Here is a 15,114-nt window from a genome sequence, read left to right as displayed (position 1 = left end):
TCCATTATAGTTAACTACTGCATCGTTATCTTACTTCACTGTTATATATTCTACACAGAAGTGACATGAATATCGATCTAATTGTGTATAGAGGATAAGAGGGTAAGTTTAAAAATAAGTAACAGAAACTGTCCCATTTCCAAACACTTGTATCATAATAATATTATTAACTAATATTACTTACTATTAATATCAATTAATAGTATAATGGAATTGATATAAACTTATGGAAAGCAATCAGAATAACATTAGCGAATAAAAGATTATATAACAGCATATTAAAATCGAGAGAGAATATACAAGCGCGCACGGGCATGCATATTGGTATATGGACATCCATGTGCACATACATGCATACAAGTGTGATTGCTTGTGGATTATATGTTTCTATATTTTTTAAACTATTTTTTAATTTATAGTTTTTTAATATCTTTATACAAGTTCAGATCTTTTCGCGAAATCTATTATATATCTATAATCGTTATGAAAATTATAATTAGCATTACCAGCGATTATTGAATATAAAAAGTCAGTTTTAGGATATGATTAGAAAATTGTCTTATTGTAACAAAATGATATCATAGAAGTCAGCAGTTAAATATATATATATATTTAAAAAAGTGCATGTTTTATAGTAAACCGAAATTCTGGAATACAATTTTATATAATGTGACAAAAATATAATAAAACTTACAGACAGATCATTTATGCAATTGTTCAACGCAAGATCATAAAGGCAAAAGGCTCCTTTTAAAGAAACAAGTATACGGTACAAATGCGTTGGTTAAACTGAAGAAAGTGTAGATATATTGCTTGGAGAAATCAATTGCGCTTGCGCGAACTTCGGTCGAGACATCATGTCATGACTATTTTTCTGTGAGAAATAAAAAATATTCGTAGTACTTCTATTAAGGCATCAAATTGATTAATCGCCCACTTTTCTCTCCCTCGCAAATTGCAAGCAAAGTATTTCTATAGCACTATACATTACGTCCCGGTATTTTATGTTTTATGTAATTTAGTATAGTTAGGCTAAATTAGGGTAGTTCTTCTACAGAAATTTCGCTAGGAGAAGAATATTATAAAATATTTCATTTTATTCGGAAGAAGTGGCAACATTTCATTGAAATATTCTCAAATGCGTATGGATACTCGAACGAGAGTGACCTGTATTGATACTCAATTTCTTTACATCCATCGAATTTGTCTGATCGCAGTTGGCTTATGGCCTTACGATCGAACAATACTTGTTCAACTTCAATCTTCTCTGTTTTTTCTTATTACGACTAGTATTATTATATTTCAGGTATGTACATATATATATATATTAAGAGGCGGATATTTTATATGTAATATAATTACGTATTATTGTTGTTTTTTACTTTTATTATTTACATTTTTTATATACTAAACATCTTTTCAGTTTTATGCACGATTTAAAAATATAATTATCTGACATACATTTAGTAACAATATAAAGGAATAAAACGCTTATATAATAATTATAAACAGACAACAATATTATAAATAAAAAACCATTGGTCATGCTTTTGCATTAACTTATGATTAATGAAACTAGTGATCATTAAATCGTGATGATATGAAGCTTGTTTAGACAAATATTATATATAATTGTGAAAAGCCGCATGCGCGACCGCAGAATTAGTGTAACTATTTTTTCTTTCCATTTTCTAGTAACTGTTATTTTTCAAATTCCTTATGATTAATTATGGCGTTATAAAGATTTCTGTTTAAATATATTAGAATATGCAAACAAAAAAACAAAGATTAAATTATTATTAACAGATTAGATAAAAGAATATATTAAAGTCTATTCTGCAAAATGTAATTAATACCTGCATTTTGCGTTAATCATATGAGTATGCAATTTCTTTATGTTTTCCATAAATGTATTGATTGCAGCTTACAACATTTCTAACTACAGAATGTACTATTGACTTCATCATTAAGATCCTTTCTACAACACTTTTTCTGCTTGTGTGCGTAATTCAATACAATTGTTTCTGGATTAACACGCGTGCCGTAAGTTCAGCTTTTACAATATGCTTCTACACACACGTGTTATGTACATGAATCTTCTTATACTACCACTTTTTACAAAATTTGTCAGAGAAATAGAGTTGTCTGTATTATGTAAATGTATTATTGATACGACAGGTAAGACATGTATTGGAAAACCTTCTGTACATCTGCAGCAAATTACACGACAAAAACGAAATTGCTATAATAAAAAAATATGGATACATTGCAAAATGTGTTGCCATTGGATTTATATGTAAGAATATATCAATTATTTACTATATTACTCTAGCGCACAATTTTCAATATAAAATAATCATATCAAAAGTGTGCATATATGGGAATAAATAAGAAATCGAATATTATAGGTAAAATGAGCAACCTACAAGATCATTATAAAAAAATGAAAAAGTTAAAAGAATAAGAAATAGTAAAATGGTCAATAATTGTGAAATACCTACTTACACTATATTATGACATATTTGAAAATATGAATATGTTGAATGTATTGATTATTTTTTAAAAATATGTTTAGTTTTGGCGATATGCGGTATAATCACCTTTTCCCTTTTGCCAATACTGCCGCAAATTTTTGGCATCTTTTATCTCGTAAATAAATCTGAGCCATATCGCAATATTTATATCACGACTGAATATTTTGTCGATCAAGAAAAAAATTTTTATTTTATTTTTCTGCATCTGTATTTATCCCATTACATAGCAGTGAGTACGTTAGTAGGAACAGGAATATTGATCACAGGATACTTTATACATTTTTGTGGATTATTTAACGTTGCTAGGTAAGAGTATAATATAAAAACTGACATGCAAATTGTGATTATAAACAAAATCTTCTTTAGTTTCTATAACATATTGAGGAAAAAAATCTGCTTCTAATTTGTAGTTACCGTATGCAGCAGGTAATGCGAAGGAACAGTCACGAATTAATTTATCGGAAACACAAGAGCGAGATCGAGAAGAAGATAAGTCATGCAGTCGACATCCATCGCGCTACTATTAAGTACGTTCCTTTTTTATTCATGTATGTGTGTGTGTGTTTTACATACACACACACACACACACGCAGAGGATGTTTAGAATATTTATATTACATGTAAAATGAAACATTTATGTTTCCGTAGTATCATTGAATTCTTTCTATACAACTTCGAGGGGACATTCATTCTTGTAACGGCGATTATTGTAATTTGCTTGAGCCTTCATCTGTTTGGAGTAAGAGTTTTCATACTAAAGCTTACGATTCCTCAAGGTTTTTTTCATTGAAGTGTGTAATGGGATATTTTAATTTATTGGACTTGAAAATGCAGTAAACTATAAGTGGACTGACCCAAAAGTTATTATATGAATGTTAATTCATATCATTACTAAAATCTCATTAGGAATATAAGATATTTCATATGAGGGACTTTTTGCACATTTTGCATTATCTGGTGTTTGAAATGTATAACGTAGTTGAGGAATTAATAATTAATTTAGAAGATGTACATATATATATTAAACATTGCAAGTGTGTTACATACACACAACTACACATACGCACATATGCCCGTACACAACACTTGCAATATATCAAATTATTAGTTGCATTATAATATTATAATACATAATAATGTAGTAAATTATTAATTAACACGATAAGCGAGCAGATTTTGATGATCTTTCCGTTTACGCCGCGCGATGCCGGAAACTGAAGAGATACGATCATCCTTGCGATAAGATTATACGGCAGGGATACGGTAACTAGATTTTTTAGCGGGCCGCAGTAGCTAGATGTTTTCTCTTTAATATTTTACATTGCATTAACAAGTAAATATTTATTCTATTATATATATATTTTTAAGAGAAATATATAGTTTAAGAGAGAAAATTAAGTTTAATTGTTAGTCGGCGGTAATTCAGTTTATTTTTCATATTTTCTGTGGGTCAAGCTTGGACGTCGCGGGCCGGATCCGGTCCGCGGGCCGCCAGTTGCGTATCCCTGTTATACGGTGACCGACACGGCGTTTTACTTGTTGCCATATGATTATAGTATTATTTATTAAAGTTTGTATTGTCGGTCATCGGTTACGGACGCAGGCTGAACGGAAAGTTTATCGTCAGTCACCAGTAACTGACACGGCGCTTAATATTTTAATAATATTGTAGTAAATGATTAATTATTATAGTAAATTAATATAATTTACTACAATATTATGTATTAGAAAAAATTGTAATATATAATATATTATTTCAGATTTATCAAGCCGCTATATTTGAGAAAAGCATAGAAGAATTTTTATTACACTTTGGTTTTACGTCTGCTATTTTGTTACATTCATTTGCAGCCAATTATGTTGGTCAAGCAATTACAGATCATTATAATAACATATTTTCTAATGCGTAAGATATTTTACGCATTAATTACATAACATTGAACGTAATGTTATAAATATAATATTTGTAAACATAGTCCGTAAAACATATATTTCTATCCTAAGCGTTGTAGCATATTCTGTTTTGATATTTCAAATTATTACTTTGGCTATCTATGCGTTCGCAGATATAACGTTAAATGGTACACCGCATCTGTACGCGTACAAAGACTGATACTGATTCTTTTGCAAATATCTGCTAAACCTTATGGCCTAAACGTCAGTGGTCTTTTTATAACATCTTTAGAAAACTTTGCCTCGGTAAAATTGTATCATGTGTCAGTAGCTACATATAACATACATAATATATGTATATTCTAAAATGACGCCTCCATTGCAGCTATCAAGTGTGTCAATGTCGTATTTCACTATTTTATATTCCATACAAAAGTGATATTAGTCAAATGTCCGATAGTATAATGATTAAATAACTGGCGGAAACTGTCAGCAAATAAATAAATAGAATGTGATAGCTTCACTATTTTTTAAATCTAATAGCGTTGCATGTAACTTCAAGATGTATCCAGAAATACACAATAAAATTGGTTCAATTTACATATAGAATTTACACATGCTATTACCTTTAATCAATCATAACTCTGCTTTAAATTCAAATATCTTCCCTTTGTTTAGTGGATTTTGAAGTGCCAACCTAAGGACCTTTAAAATGCGCTATAGTAGCTTGGCAAAGCTGACTACATAATTTCACAAAAGTAATAGTAATAGTCAAACATGATGGCGTCTGACAAACATCATATCATACACTGCATTTTTTGTGCTTCCCAATTGAAAAAGATGCTACCGAGGCTACAAATATGATTTGCTCGGCCTTGGAAGAAGCTGTAACGCATAAGAGCTGTAAAAGAGGTACCAAAAGTTTCGGAGTGACTTTTATTTCATCGATGAAGAAAGTAGGCCGATGGATTCCGCACGAGCTCAGCCCGGAAATTAAACAGAGGAGGTTCGACACGGCGCTGTCCTTGCTAATAAGATACAAAATGAAAGATTTTTGCAATATTATTGATTTGTACAAAATCCTGGCGATGGAAAGTGGGTTTTCTACAATACCTCTAAAAGAAGAAAATCATTCGTTGACTCTTATTAACCATCGACATTGACCGCGAAATTGAATATTCGCAAAAAAGAGTTTTATTGTCTATTGGCTAGGATATGCAGGACTTGATATTATGAGCTGCAACCTGATCAAATTCGTTAATGCTGAGTATTATCAATTCTGAGTATTATTATCGATTTATTCGCTTGAGCGATGAAATAGAGGAGAAAAGACCGTTTATTGGCCGTGGAACACGGTAAGTCTTGCAGAACGGTAATAATCGGTCGCACGTCGCAAAAGGGGTAAAGGATACTATTTATTCGTTGAGCTGTGAAGTTTCCCCTCATGCAAATTATTCACCAAACCTAGCCTCTTCAAATCACCATGTATTCCGCTCTCTCCACCAATACCATTATATTATACAAGTATATTATTATGGCTGATACACACTTTAATGATACAAAGCGTGGAAGAAGGCCGGAAATCGGCGATTTCATTGACTTAATGTCGTCGCCATCTTTTTTCAGAAGAAATTTGTCAACTGCCCGACAGATGGAGAAAAGTAGTTAGAAAATAATGGCGAATATTTTGAAGTTTTACATGCTTATTATTTTTTTCGCACTTGATAAGATTTCTGTAGGATATAGCATACAAATTGATCGTATAGGATCTTATCTAGTAAGATAGTTATTATTTTTAGTTTAAACAGACTAAATAGTGAGTTGATACGAAAGATGCTGTACGACTCACACAGAAGATTAGGGAAGACTTGCTCGGTGAAGAATATTGTATATTATGTCATTTTATATTACAATTTTAGTTGTAATCTTCTGTTCCTTTCTCTTTGACCTTACACTTTCTTTGTGATGTATGAGCCGCTCATTTGCCAAATCGATGAACTCCACAAAACAAAAAGTAGAAAAATTGATAAAATAATATACATTCTTTTTTGAAATTCCTTTTAAAATTTAAATTCAATTAAACATTGTAGAATGTTAAGTCTAATTATAAAGGAAATTTATTTTAAATATAAAAATTGAGCATTAATTAAGTGCTTTGGCACTAAAATTTCAAAAAATTCAAACAATGGAGTTAATCACTTTGGCCTGTGAACGGCTCGTATATAGCACCTTTCAATTCGAACGAACTTTCTTACTTACAATTAGGCACACTGTAATTGATTCCGCGGATAGCGAACGAGTTACTACTTAAATGGCTTCAGCATGCCCATTTATTATCTTCTTACAAATATGCATATAAGATTGTTCAGTATTATCCCTATTGAAAAAATGTAACGAGATTACGAAAATCGCTATATTTAGGCCCAACATTAATTGAAGCACGTCATGTTGGGTATCACGTGAGAAAAGTATTTAGTTTGCTGAAATGTTACAAAAACAGTATAAAGAGAAATTCTATCAACGGCTAAACTTTTGTGTTAGAGAGAGAGAAAGAGGGGGGGGGGGGTGAGAGAGAAGCGAGTGAACAGGAATATTAATACTTCAACGTACTAGTTGCTGCTCTCATCTCTCTCTCTCTCTCTCTCGGAAGATATGCTATCTTCAAATAGAACATATCTGTTTGTACTGTAATTCAATACAAATATCTTTCTTTAATAACATACATACTTCCTTAAAACACCAAAAGTTTAGTATCCAATTTTACATTTATTACAAACGTATAAATTGCAGACACCAATATATGATATATGTATAATTATCATATCCAAATTAACTTATATGTAAGATCAACCATATCAATCAAATCCTTTTAAGAAACATGTATATATTACGAATGCATGGATTAAAATATAAGACGTAAAGATATAGTGCTTGGAAACATCAATTGCGGTTGCGCCAGCTCCGGTCAAGATATTTTGTTGTGACTACTTTTGAATGAGAAATAAATATCCATTGTCCTTTCGTCCACTTCTAATCATTTACTTATATTACTATACTTCTACTCGTTTGGATATGATTAGAATTTTCTATTGTCCTATTGTAACAACATGACAGAATACAACGGTTAAACATAGAGGAGAATCCCCTATTATGAGATATGCTCCTAATATGAGATAATGGGGTTTCTGCTAAACTATTGAGCACCATCTGTTAGTTCCACCATGAACTTATTACTCTTGGTGTAAAATGTATTTAGTGAAAAATTCATTGTTCGTTATTGCGTTTAGCCTTTGCAAGAAAAGGTTTGTGAAATTGTGAACATGTCAAAGGAACTTGAGGTAAGTCTTTAAACCTTGTTTATTATATAATAAAGAAATGGTTGACAATAAATTCAGTATGCAATGATAGAGTAGAATCGTAGTAACAGGAAAATACGCAATTTGTTGAATTGCTTAATTGTAGAGGTTAGATTTCATGATCGCGGAACCGCTAGGCGTGTGGCTCGTATAATGAGACATTCAGGGTACTCTTAATATGAGATCATTATTGCTCGAATATGAGGATTATGTAGTGTAATAAAAAGAAAGAAAATACTACTTAAGGTTAAAGAAAAGTTAATACGAATTTATATTACGAATTTTTGTGTATTTAATTTTTATAGAATCTGACTATGGAGGTTAGAGGAACGAGGAAGCATCGACAGTGGAATCATGAAGATTTGGCGAAGGCTGTGGCAGCAGTATTTTTATAAAACTATCTAATAAAGTTTTTTAATTGCAATACTGATGTATTTTGCACTTTTAACACCGATTTCTCGAGGTATCTTATATTAGGAGCACACTTTCTCGATCCTGCGTAAAGCTCTTTTTTCAAATTTTTTTAATTTTCAGAAAAAATAATATTTTAATTCAATTTTTCATTTCACCAACCTAAAGCTTATTAAATTCTCTTCAAGATAACGTATTAAATTTTAAAATTCTGCCTATAGATTTCCTTACATTCGGCAAAATCGATATGGTATCTCATAATCGGGGACTTTCCTCTATATATTTAAAAATATGCATGTTTTATGGTAAACTAAAATTGTTGAATTCAATTGTATATAATATGACAAACATGTATAATAAAAATTGCAGAGGCAGACCATTTGTGCAATTGTACACAAGATCAACAAGGCAAAAGGCTTGTTTATAAAACAAGTATATGTTACGAATGCGTGGACTAAAGGGAAGAAGGTGAAGACGTGCTACTTGGAAAAATTAATTGCGCGAAATTCGGTCAAGATATCATGACATGACTGTTTTTCTGTGAGAAATAAATATCCGTAGTACTTGGGTTACGGCGTCAAATCGATTAATCGCCCATTTTTCTCTCCCTCGCAAATTGTGCGAATATTATTTCTATAGCATTCTTATTTCTGTAGCATTGCAATAGCATAGATAGAATGTTCTGCAGCAATTCTATTATAGCATATTCATTGTATCGTAGTTAATATTTGATGTTGCTACTATGAGTAATACGTTTATGATAACTTGTAAAAAAAATTGTCTAATTTTCATAAATTAAGGTAAATTGTTCAAATTAGGTAATGTTCCTCGTAAGTAATGTATCTTATGCTTAGAGAGAAATATTCTAAAATATTCCACGTATTCTTCCGAAGAAGATGTATGCAAATTCCAGTCACACATTCTCAAATGCAGTCGAATGCTCGAAGAAGAATGATCTCTATAGTTGAACATTTTCGACTCCATCGAACATTGCTATTGGCCATTGGCTTATGGCCCTACAACCAATCAAAATTTGTTGAATTACAATTCTTACTGTTCTTTGCTGTTCCAAACAGTTTTATTATATTTCAGGTACGTACAGATTTTTTGAATAATTTTATTGTTTATATGGTTTAAAGAAATAACATGTATCTTTATTATTGTGATAAAACTGAATAATTCATATTTCTCAGCTGATAATCATAATAATAACTAATTTTTATAATTGTTGAGCAACAAATAATGTAAATTGAGTTAGTGCAAATTATAATATAAAGTTTGAACGTTTATTAAGCGCAGAGTTATGTCACAAGCATAATTTGTTTTGTTTCTTTCTTTTTTTCATTGATGAATGTAATTTTCTTAACTTTTGCTATAAAAGTTTTTCTATAAAATATATGAACATTCGCAAACACACACTGAGAAAAATATCATGGTCTATCTAATCGGATAATCCAATTACATAGTAACAAACGGATATATCCGATTAAATTGTATGTTAGACGAAGAAAATGATCGGACATATCTGATGAAGGTAATCGGACATATCCATCATTTAATGGGAAAAGAGAAGTAACAATAGGAAACACTATTGTTACTTCTATAGGAAACACTATTTAATCGGTTTAACAGATGGAAATTTTTCTCAGTACACAAGTAAAAAATAAATTAACATAAAAATAAATTTGATTTTAGATTTTCGTACTAATGAAACCTGCAGTTTTATAATTAGATACGTATGCAGCTATTTTTCATTATAGCGCTGTGATAAATTTATTAATTGCAGCTTATATCGTTTATAACTTCTGAATATACTGTTGATCTTCTTATTAAAATTCTGTCTACAATATTCTTTTTTCTTTTCTGCGAAGTTCATCATACTTCGTTTTGGTTTAATGCATATACTGTAAGTTGAACTTTTTACTTGAAGATACTCCTAAAAACATCTTCCAATAAATGATTCTTTATACATCATAAGTTTTTTCCAAATTTTATCATATTAAGTGAAACGTGCGCGATATATTCTAATACTATAGGTGCAGTGTTTCGTGGAGCGTCTTCAGCATGTCTCTTGTGAATTAAAAGATGAAAACGAGATCGCAATAATAAAAAAATATGGAAAGAGCGGAGAACACATTACAATTATACTTACATGTAAGAAAATATTGAATGACTTCTTCCATGCTCCTGTGCGCGCACTCAAGTTATTATTAAGTTATTATTATCATATAATATATAATAAGTATAATTAAATATATAAACATGTAGGTTAATTAAATATATAACCATAAGGAAAACCACAACTTGTAAGCAAAGTCCAGTTTAATAATATGAAAATAAGTAATTTAAAAGTATGAAAAAATGGGCAATTAGAGTTAATGCTGATTTAGTGCGTATGTTGTCACAAGACAATATATAATTTCAATAGAAATACATTAAAGTACGTTTTGGCTCAAATTCGTAGCCATCTTTAGCAATATAAAACCAAAATATTCTCACATTCCTCCGTACTTATGGTGACAGCTTGGAAATTCCTTAATCAACAAGCCTTGTCATAGTCAACCTTGACCACTATCTGTAATGTGATCCAAACCAGATAAATTAACTGCTTAAAGAACAATTTAATTTAAACACTCACCCATAAGTCGAAAGAACGAAGAATTACAACATAATGAGTACAAAAAACATCTCCATCGATACAATGTTCCATCACTGACTTAACCAATTAATCAAATGTCTGTCTCATTTTTAAGAAATCTGCCAGCTCACGGAACGACGTCTTAGAATGTACTGAGTCAATATTTGCCAAACCATACCTATGTCTAGGTCACGCACGCAAACACGGTAGACATCACGAAACAAATTCAATTCCAAAACAGAATGACAAGTGTTTAGTTTAATATTTCTTTACCAAACTTGTTTTACAATTTATTCAGAACGGAAACATAAGCATGGTGCAAGAATTTCGTGTCCGCCTGCAAATTGAGGCTGTTATTCTGTAATTTAATGTGAATCATTTCTGACACCAATCTCTTCGATAAAAATTTTTCTTTGTCTAAAATATGGACATTTTCCCAATCAAATTCATGGTTAAGATTCAGCCTATGTTCCGTGATGACACAATGTGTATTAGTATTTCTTCGAATGTGATATATGTTCCGATGTTCTCGTTTTAAGCTGTCTTGAAGTTTGTCCAACATAAGTCGCATCACAGTCCTTGCATGTAATCCTGTAGACTACATCTTTGTTAGAACTGACCGGGAGCGCATCCTTATGAACTTTTACAAATCTTTGCAATTTATTAAGACTCGAATATGCCATTCTCACATTTACATCTCTAACAACATTTTTTAATTTATCAGAGATCATATCTACATACGGTATCTTGAACCATGATTGCTTCTCCACAATTTCATTCTCTTTGTTACTTATTTTATTTGTTTTCCCATGTAACAGGAATCTAATTCTATTATTGATTGTACTAAAGATGAGATTCAACGAATAATCGTTATTTATTAAAGTGTTTATTATAAATCTGAAGTTCTTTTCATGAGATCTGGGTTAATGTATTTCTATTGAAATTATATATTGTCTTGTGACAACATACGCACTAATATCAACGTTCACTCTAATTGCCCATTTATTCATACTTTTGACATTTAAGAGTGATAATTTCTTTTTATAAGTAATTTAATACTAATTAGGTGTTGCACAATGGGAGAATATCATGAACAGGGCAACAGAGCTCCTAATTTTTAACTTTCATTTACTTCTAATTTCTAATTGTTTTAAGTCCCGAATCATGAGGTTAAATAAAACCAACTTGTTTGTTTCCATAGAGAATGCCGTACAACGTTATAATTATGTTCAACTTGTTTTCTGTTTTATTATTGAGATTACATTATTATTATTACTTATTGTTCCGTCTGAGAAATTAGTGTTTATTCAATTTCTTGTTTGGTGTATTTATACAATTATTATTATTTGATGTAGTTACATAGGTAATAATGTCTAGACACATAGAAAATTCACACATGTTATCTATTTTCTGTCATAATTGTGACTCTGTTCAAGTAAAAGATATCCGCGGGAGTCAATTAAACGTTAAAGTTGCTGCGAGATAGTAGAGAACATCAGTTTAATTGCTTAAGCTACTTGATCAATTATTTTAAAACCTTACAGTGTTTGCGGTGTGCTGCGGAATAATTATGATATCTTTTGCCATTTTGCCGTGGATTCTTGGCACCTTTCTATTCGGAAATGAATCTCGACCACTTCACAATATGCCAATTGTAACTGAATATTTTGTTGACAAAGAAAAAAATTTTTATTTAATTATTCTGCACACATACGCATCTATTTACATAGGAGTGACTGCGATGGTGGGAGGAGGAATGATGCTAATGGCATACCTAAAACACATTTGCGGACTATTTAGCATTGCAAGGTAAGAAAAAAGTGTACAAATAATAAATATGATTATAAACGTAATTGTTTTTTTCTTCCAGTGTATGTTGGGATTTTGCATAATATAACTAATACATTTATTTGTAGTTACCGTATGGAACAAACTATAATGTTAAATACTCACGAAGAAGCTAATCGAAGGAACGAGATGGAGATGAACAAGAAGTTACGACATGCAGTGGATGTACATCGTACAGCTATTGAGTATGTCTCTATTATACATATTTGGTGATCTGAGACTCTTGATAATAATTTTAAAGACGGATTCTATGACAAAACATTCTAAGACAAAACTTTTATTACGCAAATGTCGAGGATATAATATGTATAGTTTCTAACTGCGAAGCGACTAAAGTTTTCTGAGAACAAAGCTAAAATTTGGCGCGCTGAGATATATAGGAATGTCATAATTGTTATAGGTAATTTAGGACATCTATGCATTTCTTATTTGTTTAATACTTGTTTTTTAAATACTTGTGGTACATGTGAAATAAAATGTTCTAATGGTTTTTAAGGTTGTCTGAATTCTTTACATCTAGTTTCAATGGAACATATTTTTGTCTAATAGTGGTAGGCGTTATTTGTTTAGTCCTTAATCTCTATCAAGTAAGTTCATTAACTTTTGTATTTCTTTAATGCATTCTTAGATGAATAGTACTACAAATCATGTAATTTGAATGGACCCGAGGATGCAGAAAAATGTAAATACAATAGAAATAGAGAAAGCATAAAAATAATTTGACCTGTTTATCCAAAATATAATTTATATTATTATATTTCCAAAGCTCACGTTTTTAAAAAATCAGGATTATTTAATTTGTGAAATATTTCACACATTTTCCAGTTTATGTATATCTATATCTATTATAAAATGTAATATAACGAAAAAGTAATTTGAGATACACACTCCGATGTACTCAATCCGTCCACTCTTTCCTTTCCCTTTCCACATGTAATGCGTAGTGTAAGAATTATATTATTTTAGGTATTTCGATCTGCAGTGCTTCTAGGTAACATAGAAGAGATTTTATTACACCTTATCTTCGCAGTATCAATGCTTCTATATGGTTCATTGGCCAATTATATCGGTGAAGAAATTATAGAACACTATAACGACATGTTTTCTATGGCGTAAGATATTTGATATACACATTCATATAGTTACAATTTTCTTATATTCTAATGATGACCTATTTAATTAATAACATTCGTGAGAATGATATTAATTATCATACAGACATTCATAACTTCTGGAATATTAATAGTTTGATGGACATATTAACATATTAAAAGGAATAACCATCATATGTTATAAATTAATAATTAAGTACATAGGCTTTAAAGAATATAGTTGTTCCTGAACTTTTGGATACAATCATGTACTACTTACAATTAGTAATTATTATATTTACTGAATATAACATTACAGATACATCATTGAGTGGTATACAGCTCCTATATGCATACAAAGATTGATATTATTTCTGTTGCAAAGAAGTTGTAAAGCTTATGGCCTCAAAATAGCTGGACTTTTTATAGCATCTCTAGAGTGCTTTGCCTCGGTAAAATTGTTATACATTATACATCAATATACATGTATAATATGCCACATTGTTCCTAGCCTAACATAAAGTTGTTTATTATAGTTATTTGCTGCAGCGATATCTTATTTTACTGTTATATATTCTACACAGACGTGATACGACTATCAATCATCTAATAGTATATTGAGAAGAAATGAATAAGTTTACAAATAAGTGATAGAAACCGTTTCCAAATAATTTGTTGCGTAAATTGATTAGTGGTTTAAACATATCACTTTTTTAATAATATCTTTTAATATAATAATAGAGTTGATATAAAATAAAAAACAAGTAGAATGACGTTTGGGCACCTAAAAAGTTATGTATTGGTTTAATGAAATCTAAAGAATATGCTCGTGCACGCATACGTGGTTGTGTTCGCGTTTGTACGTATGTGTATATTACGTGTTTCTATATTTTTAAAACTTTAAGTTTTCAATTTATAGATATTTAATATCTTACAAATTGAGGTCTGGTCGCAGATTTATTTAATTCAGAAGGATTACTTCTATGATCAGTACTCACTTCGCGTGGACAGTCGAAAACACATACGAATCTATTAAACTTCTTCTTTTCTAACTTTTTAATAAACAATGATCGCCGGTAAAACATTCCGATAGGTCACTCAAGAGGATGACCTCTATAGTACATGTCAAGATCAAGATCATCGACACTGTGTCTTCTAATCTAAATAATTACCGCGGAATCTAGTAAAAATTTATAGTCGTTATAGAACTAGCATTCTCACGAATGTTAATAATTAAGTAGGTCATCATTAGGATTCAAGAAAATTGTAACTATATGATATCCTATTTTAACAATATGATATGACAAAATGCAACAGTTAAATATATGTATTTAAAAACATTA

General features: G+C 30.4%; 2 protein-coding genes and 1 long non-coding RNA gene across 15 annotated transcripts in view; 2 read left to right on the top strand and 1 right to left on the bottom strand.

Moving 5' to 3' along the window:
- Positions 1 to 12,368, bottom strand: part of LOC105284968 — a 52,319-nt gene extending 39,951 nt beyond the window's left edge. For all 8 annotated transcript variants that reach the window (XR_002193702.2, XR_002193703.2, XR_002193701.2 and 5 more), the window contains exon 1: positions 10,347 to 12,368. This is a non-coding gene — a long non-coding RNA (uncharacterized LOC105284968). The remainder of the gene's footprint in view (positions 1 to 10,346) is intronic.
- Positions 923 to 5,026, top strand: LOC105287302. 4 transcript variants are annotated; one of them, XM_026975260.1, is made up of 9 exons: positions 1,103 to 1,306; positions 1,924 to 2,043; positions 2,179 to 2,296; positions 2,576 to 2,840; positions 2,945 to 3,061; positions 3,183 to 3,273; positions 4,295 to 4,440; positions 4,601 to 4,733; positions 4,813 to 5,026. In XM_026975260.1, exons 1-9 carry the CDS (start codon positions 1,139 to 1,141, stop codon positions 4,864 to 4,866), a joined length of 1,212 nt encoding a protein of 403 aa, XP_026831061.1. In that variant the 5' UTR covers positions 1,103 to 1,138; the 3' UTR covers positions 4,867 to 5,026. The 4 variants fall into 4 exon arrangements, with proteins under 4 accessions (XP_026831063.1, XP_026831060.1, XP_026831061.1 ...); XM_026975262.1 differs by having other exon boundaries at positions 923 to 1,306; positions 2,762 to 2,840; positions 4,601 to 5,026; XM_026975259.1 differs by having other exon boundaries at positions 1,098 to 1,306; positions 4,601 to 5,026.
- On the top strand, positions 8,419 to 14,853 carry LOC105284971. 3 transcript variants are annotated; one of them, XR_003407501.1, is made up of 9 exons: positions 8,419 to 9,286; positions 9,981 to 10,100; positions 10,231 to 10,348; positions 12,377 to 12,641; positions 12,749 to 12,865; positions 13,177 to 13,267; positions 13,647 to 13,792; positions 14,091 to 14,562; positions 14,691 to 14,853. XR_003407501.1 is itself a non-coding variant. In XM_026975258.1 (9 exons), the coding sequence occupies exons 1-9, from the start codon at positions 9,032 to 9,034 to the stop codon at positions 14,359 to 14,361; spliced, it is 1,299 nt and encodes a 432-aa protein (XP_026831059.1). In that variant the 5' UTR covers positions 8,419 to 9,031; the 3' UTR covers positions 14,362 to 14,853. The 3 variants fall into 3 exon arrangements, 2 of the variants coding, with proteins under 2 accessions (XP_026831059.1, XP_026831058.1); XM_026975258.1 differs by having other exon boundaries at positions 14,091 to 14,223; positions 14,308 to 14,853; XM_026975257.1 differs by having other exon boundaries at positions 14,091 to 14,853.
- The last annotated feature ends 261 nt before the right edge of the window (positions 14,854 to 15,114 follow it).

The sequence above is a fragment of the Ooceraea biroi genome, chromosome 2 (genome assembly GCF_003672135.1).
Source record: "Ooceraea biroi isolate clonal line C1 chromosome 2, Obir_v5.4, whole genome shotgun sequence".
NCBI lineage: Eukaryota > Metazoa > Arthropoda > Insecta > Hymenoptera > Formicidae > Ooceraea > Ooceraea biroi.
The sequence above is the reverse complement of the archived record's forward strand: the minus strand, read 5'-3'. Positions and strand labels throughout refer to the sequence as shown.